We start from the raw sequence: 6,793 nt of genomic DNA on the forward strand, positions 1-6,793 counted from the left end.
TTGATCATTTAAGATTGAACTGCTTTTTTATTATTTAGTAAAGGTTATATTTATAGCTCTTTTTACTTATTATTTAATAAGATTTGTATACATAGATTAGTGAGTCCTAAAGTTTGTTTTTTATTTAAATTATTGTTTTCTAGCATCAATACATTGTCCTAATTTTTTTGGAAAACTATCTTAAGAAGGGGCTCATTTATAAATTTCGCACAGGGTTCTGAAATCCCATAGAGGACCCTACTTAAGTTGTGCCAATTGGAGAAAAACTAATATATCGTGACCCAAGTTCGCTTGGCAAAGACGGAATGCGACATGATTATGTATTGACACAAATCACAAACTGGTATATGTTAATGATACTGTTACATAGTGTTGTGAGTTTTCTTTTTGAATATTTACTTTATAGTTGACGTAGGTGGTGGCTATATACGGGTACACTTTTATCAACACTAAGTTTAAACTTGAAAAACAAGATAATTCTATACGAATACACTCTAAGGGTGCGTTTGTTTCACAGAACTGTGTAAGATTGGACTAGCTTCAGGGACTAAACTGGACTGACTTAGTGAAACGTTTGATGCAGTGTTAGACTAAGAAGCAGGACTATAATATTATATTATTTAATCTATATTTATTAATATTTTATTTTTAATTTAATATATCAATTAATATTTTGTATTACTTTATCTTTTTCCCTATTTTTTTAGAACCATCTTCCTCTCCGATCTCTTCATTCATCTTTTTCTCCGCCACTCCCTCCCCATTCCCCTTTTCTTCCATTTTTGTCCCTCCTTTTCTTTGTACCAATCTCATTCCCCTCAATTTTTTCTCCGGTTTTACTTCTGTACCAGTGTCCCATTTCCCCTCCCTCCCTTTGTATTTATTTTGCTATTTTTTTCATATTCAGTACCTGTATTTTCTGGACAAATCATAGTTGTGCAAGAAAAATCACTCAAAATCTCTTCACCCGATGCTAAAGTTTTCAATCTTGCACCAGTCCTTTGCACAAAATTTCCCTAACTATGTTTCCAACCCAACCCTTTGCACCCAAAACTTTTTAATTTCAAAATCCTAGGTCACAATCTCTAAGCAATGATGCTGTCGACAGAAGAATATGGGTCACCATGAGCAACGAGGCTGTTGTTGTCCAGCCACCATGGCTGATGTCGGTGATGGAAGAATCTGGGTCATCACCTCTGATCAATGATGCCAAGCAGCCTAGCCACCATGAACGTCTGAAGCTTCAAGCAGAGAGAGAGGAAATACATAAAGAAACAGAGAATCGGGGACTGGGTAAGGGCGAAGCAAAAAGGAAAGGGTCTTAGCAGTCCGCTCCTTTTGAGGGGTCTCGCTAAGACCACCTAACGAGTGCTTTAGTCAAAGCGAATCTCACCTAGTCTCATTAAACTTAGTCCCTCTTGCAAACAAACACTGGACTACACTAGCTTTTAATCTAATCCAATTCAGTGAGGCCTAGTGAAACTAAACAAACATGCCCTAATTGTTCGTATTCATTCTTTTTGAAGAACATGACAAATGACTGACATGCAAACTATTCAACTTGTTTTTGGATCGTGACTGTAAATTTGATGTGCATGAGACCACATTAATTACATTCACACATTTCACGTCTTAGAAGGAGTTTATACCTTGTGCATACTTGAATGACAAGGCATTTGCCTCTTTTCAAAATGGAACATTAGTGTAAAACTCTAGCTTTGGTGTTTTCTTTGTTTTTGGAAGGCAATGCATTACAGATAGTTTTGATTGTTTGTGAGTATTTTCTGTTTTGTCTAGCTAGCTCCGTGATAATATTTCAAGCAATGTGTCTTTTAAAGATGAGTTTTTATTTTGGGATATTTTGGATGCGATTTCTGGTTATTAATGTTCTTTTACTGATATTTTGTTGGTTTTTAGATTTTTATCGAATTCCTGGACATTACTGTAATAATGTATTTCTATGTAGGTTACTAATTTTTTTTAAATTAAAATTTAAAATTTCTAGTTGTTTATATTAATGAGATTTTAAATAGAACTCATAATTTGTGGGATTAAAAATATTAAATTATAAATAATTATACTCTCTAATATATTTTGTGTGTGTGTGTGTGTGTATATAAACATTGGTACATTCTTCAAAACCACAAAAACATAGATATTAGGCTTAATAACATTAATAAATTTCTTAGATTAAACTTGACATGGATATTTTATACAGTCAAAATGAATGTACCCATAGATTAAAAATGGGTTAAAAATTGAATGGATTTTATATATAAAAAAAATGGATACAATTTATATTAAAAATGGTACATTTTACATATAACAAATTGGCATATTTAAGATGGGTGTATTTAAAATTTAAAAAAAAAAATTGTAAAATTATATGTATGGGTATATTAAGATTGAAAAATTGAAAAACTTTTTTATTAAAAACTAATGGGTAGAAACTTATCCCTTTTTCTTTATTATTTTGGAAACGTTTTGAATTGAAATTAATTAGGAGTTTAATAAAGGTCTGAGTATAAAAACGCTAAATCAATTACTAATTTTTATTTAAAAAAATTATGTAACTGACATGTAAATTTATTATTACATTAATGCTATGGACTTTTATCAAAATCTGAAAACTAATAAACTCTTAGTCAATGAACATTAGTAACTAAAGACGGGATATTAATTTTTTCTTTATTATTTTTTACAAATGATAAGATAATTTATATTGAATTCATCTAAGAGAGATCCAAACACGGGACCTCGAGTGCATGAGCGAATGCTCTTAACAAAAAAACCATAGTCATCAAGATTTCACAAAAAAATTAATTTCCAAAGAAACCATAGTCATCAACGTTCCACAAAAAAAATTAAAAACTCAGAAAGGAAAAAAAAAACAATGGTCAACACCATATCTTCCGTTCATCAAATCATCTCCTCATGCTCAAGCGTTGTATTTACAAAGGCCGCGGCTTGGGTCGGTGGTGGTGATTTGTCCGGACCCAGAGAAATCACAGTTAAAGTCGTGACGGCCATTAGCCTGGTAATAAGCATTCATGAGGTAAGAAGCGCGAGCTCTAATGTCGTTATCGAAGCAAGCGCTGCCTGGCTGGATGGACTTGCAGTCAACGCCGGTGCCGCAGACGTAGTCAATGTTTGATTGCAATGCTTGGTTGCTGGCTGCTGGTTTTGCCACGCACCACTTCTTGCCGCCGTTGTTGTTGCCTCCAGCTGTCGGTGTTGCCGGCGTTGCTGGTTTTGATGGCTTTGGTTGTTTGGCAGGCTTTCCCTTTTTCCCCTTTTTGGGAGCAGCTGGTGTAGTTGGTCCCGCTGGTGTAGTTGGTCCAGCTGGTGTAGAAGGTTGTGTTGGAATTTGCATTGTTGGTCCAGGGGTCGCACCACCCTAAATCATGCAACAAGTTAGTAACTTTGTATACATAAGACTAACATTATTCTAGCAATAAGAATATAATTTATGTGAGTTAGATTTACGACAGTATGCCCATCATTTGGTGAGCAATTTAATATAACAAATTGGATGAATTTACGATTATTTTTTTTGTGAATTATATTATTTTTCACATTTTTTTAGTGGGTGCAGAAATGTTTCATGCAACATTACTTAATATAACACAAGAAACAAAACACCGAATCTAGAAAATTTGCTTAATCTATGGTGCATGTGCCCGACATTTTAAATTGAACAAATATTTTTTGAACAACCGAAGTCTCCACACTAAAGGAGTTGGGGATGAAATTGAGTCTCACAATCGACTAGTCTTAATAATGTGGTTTAAATTCGCTTTTGACGAGAATCAACCCTAAGACCTTTTACTTACAAGTGAAGAAAAAAAATATCACTAGATAGTAGTACTAAGTAACCCTCCCCACCTGATTAGATTTTATGCATGCAACCAATCATTTTAATACCCTACTTAGTTATAAATCCACCCTACTGGGCTCAACATTTAACAATTAAGTATTTAAGACAACAATGATGAGATGAGCTAAATAAAGAAACAAAAGCAAAATGGAAAATCAAAAGACGATTAATCAATAACCAACCTGTTGATTGCGCATAACCCCAGCATTGTACACCGGAGTCATGTCCGGTTTGAATAGCCCCCAGTTCTTCTCAGCAGACGGACCGGGTTTCTGATTCTCATTAAACAAAGCAAAGATGTAAGTCTCGAACTTCCGGTTCGGCATCAAAGGCGTACCCTTCCCGGACTGAACATGCTTGATCAAGTTACCGTTGTAGTCTACAGCGTTCTGAACCGAGCACACTGGGAACTCGCAAGCCGAAGGCCAACCGGTCTCGGCTGCAATCAAGTCCACGTCACCGAACCCGATTGCCTTGGCAGCTGAGTAAACCGCGTCCATCAACCCATCGAACATGTTAGTGTAAAACTTGCCAGTGACTGTATCGTGCACATCCTGATTGGGTCTGAAGAGAGCGTAGTTCTCTTTCTCGGGTGACCACCCGAAATACGGGTACGGGTTAACCATGAAAGGCGACTTGGTCTGTGTACAGAACTTAAGCATTTGAGTCAGAATTGGAATCACCTCCGGTCTGAATCGGCCCGTGCTGGGCGGCTCAGAAGACAACATGATTCCCAGCGAGTGAGGGGTCGAGACCTTGATGTCTTTGATCCCCTCTTGGGCCAAAGCGCTGTGGAAGGTCTCCATGGCAGGAACTAGGCTCGACTTGAGAGCGTCGTCCCCCCAGTGGAGGACCTCGTTGCCCAAGGCAATGTATTTGATTTTGCTTGCCGGGTAAAACGGCTTGACATGATCAGTGATCCAACGGCGAGCGGTTTGTAGGTTTTTGAGGCTCGGAATTTCTCCGTTTGGGACGGTAATCGTCAAGGAGATGTTGGTGTTGGCGAAGGCCTTGATGATGTCTGGGTTGGCGTCGAAGAGTTTGACGGCATCGATGTTGGTTTGGGTTTTGATGAAGTCGGCGACTTTGGCCGGTGGCGGGAGGTTGTCGGCGAGAGTACCATAGTTTACGCCGATGGAGTAGGCTGTGGCGGCGAGCTGGACGAGGAGGAGAAGGGATAGGAGGAGCTTGGCGGTAGCCATGGTTGTTTTTTTCTTTTACTGGTGGTGTATCGGGAGGTGGTGGACGCTCTCCTTTTTCTTTGGAGGACTTGGGAGTTTGTGGCCGAAGTATTTATAGTGGAGAAAGGTGAAAGAAATTGAGGACAGGAAATAAGAAGATAAGGGACGAATGAGATCGTGACGTGTGTTGGTCAATATCTATTTTATTTGTGATTTCTATTTACTGCTAAATTCTGTTGGATTTTCTTGATGTATGCTAATTATTTGGAGGAATTTTATCTTTTTATTACACATCAAAACCTAAAAATAACTCCACGTCCAGAGTCCGAAGGTTGATATACTTTTATCACTCTTCTTTGTATATGAAATGTGTATTGTCGTGGCGAAACCACTAACTGATCTTCTCTATTATCTATTTAGTCATGTATTAGCATTAAAATAACGTATCAGATAGTTGGAATGAATGTATATATAATTTTTTTTATCTCTCGTCTATCATTATCACGTAAAGGACAAAATACGTAACAAACTTGGCTTACGATAATTTCGTTTGCTTGTTGCTTGATTACCTTGAATCCTAATGTAGCTAGGTTACGTGTAATTTGTTGTCAAAATTGTTTGGGGCTCATAACATCTGAAAAATGTCAATTGTTTGGGGCTCATAACATCTGAAAAAGCTTAAGGTAGAACGAAGTGCAATGCATAGAGAAGCATCTCTAGCAGACGTTGAGATATTGAAATGTTAACTTTTGGCTTTGGGTTGATGACACATGCCAACTCATCTTTGGCACTTGGCTAGGGACAAAACTAGCTGACATCCAGAACATTTGTCGCACATGGTGTTGCAATTTTTTTTTTTTTTTTTATATTTACAATTTGGTTGATGTCAGTGATAGTTTTTAGAAAATGTGTATGTTTATTAACACTATATCTTAAATTTATAAAGCATCATTCACATCGTCTATTTACATTATGCTGCATGAATTAATGGCATCACATAACTGTATTAATCTCACTCATCAAAATCCTATTACATAGTCCCCCAACCATGTATAGTTAATTAAATGAACATTTGAGTGGCATGAGTATCCATATCTCAACAGAAGTCATACTTCGCCGGTACCATAAGCTTTTTTGTACTAAACCCTAAACCCATCTATGTTTTTTTGTACACCTTCCCATCTCTGTTTATTAACTTAATTTGTGGTTGAAGGCACATGAAGAATGTGGACATCAATTTTTACCAAATTGAAATTAAAATGGGACACTTTGGCAGATAAACAGGGAGATCCACGGAGCAGGATAAGAGAGGAAGGAAAAGAGATGGAGAGTGCGGCGTCCAGAGGCAGCGGAGGGTAGGAGGGATGGTTGACGGAGTTTTGGTGGACGGCGTTTTTCTTTACTTTATTTTCCAATTTTTTATTTTATTTTCTGAAAGGGATAAAATGAATTTCAAATCCAGCTGTTAAAATAACATACACACGTTGGATTTTGAATGAAAATATCACCGTTCAATTGGTGATACGGTTACCATCTAATAATTTCTCGTGAAGGTGAGGGCCAGTGTCCAAGAACACACAGGTCGGGTCCCATTTATGAAATAAAAAACAAAGAAAATAGAGATTGGGCCCTTAGTATGGCCTGACTCACTGATTTTTGTTGCTAGACGTGACCTAATTTTTACTACCCAAGTAAAAAAATTGCAAAATTATGTGACAGATGTAGTCTTATTTTT

The 6,793-nt window shown here is 37.0% G+C and overlaps 1 protein-coding gene across 1 annotated transcript; it reads right to left on the reverse strand.

The window, feature by feature from the left end:
* Nucleotides 1–2,674: 2,674 nt before the first annotated feature.
* Nucleotides 2,675–5,137, reverse strand: LOC137735210 (glucan endo-1,3-beta-glucosidase-like). The gene is made up of 2 exons (XM_068474614.1): nucleotides 4,060–5,137; nucleotides 2,675–3,397 (listed from the first exon to the last, which is right to left on the reverse strand). The coding sequence occupies exons 1-2, from the start codon at nucleotides 5,077–5,079 to the stop codon at nucleotides 2,939–2,941; spliced, it is 1,479 nt and encodes a 492-aa protein (XP_068330715.1). The 5' UTR covers nucleotides 5,080–5,137; the 3' UTR covers nucleotides 2,675–2,938.
* Between the last annotated feature and the right edge of the window lie 1,656 nt (nucleotides 5,138–6,793).

Source organism: Pyrus communis, chromosome 5 (assembly GCF_963583255.1).
Source record: "Pyrus communis chromosome 5, drPyrComm1.1, whole genome shotgun sequence".
Classification (NCBI taxonomy): domain Eukaryota; kingdom Viridiplantae; phylum Streptophyta; class Magnoliopsida; order Rosales; family Rosaceae; genus Pyrus; species Pyrus communis.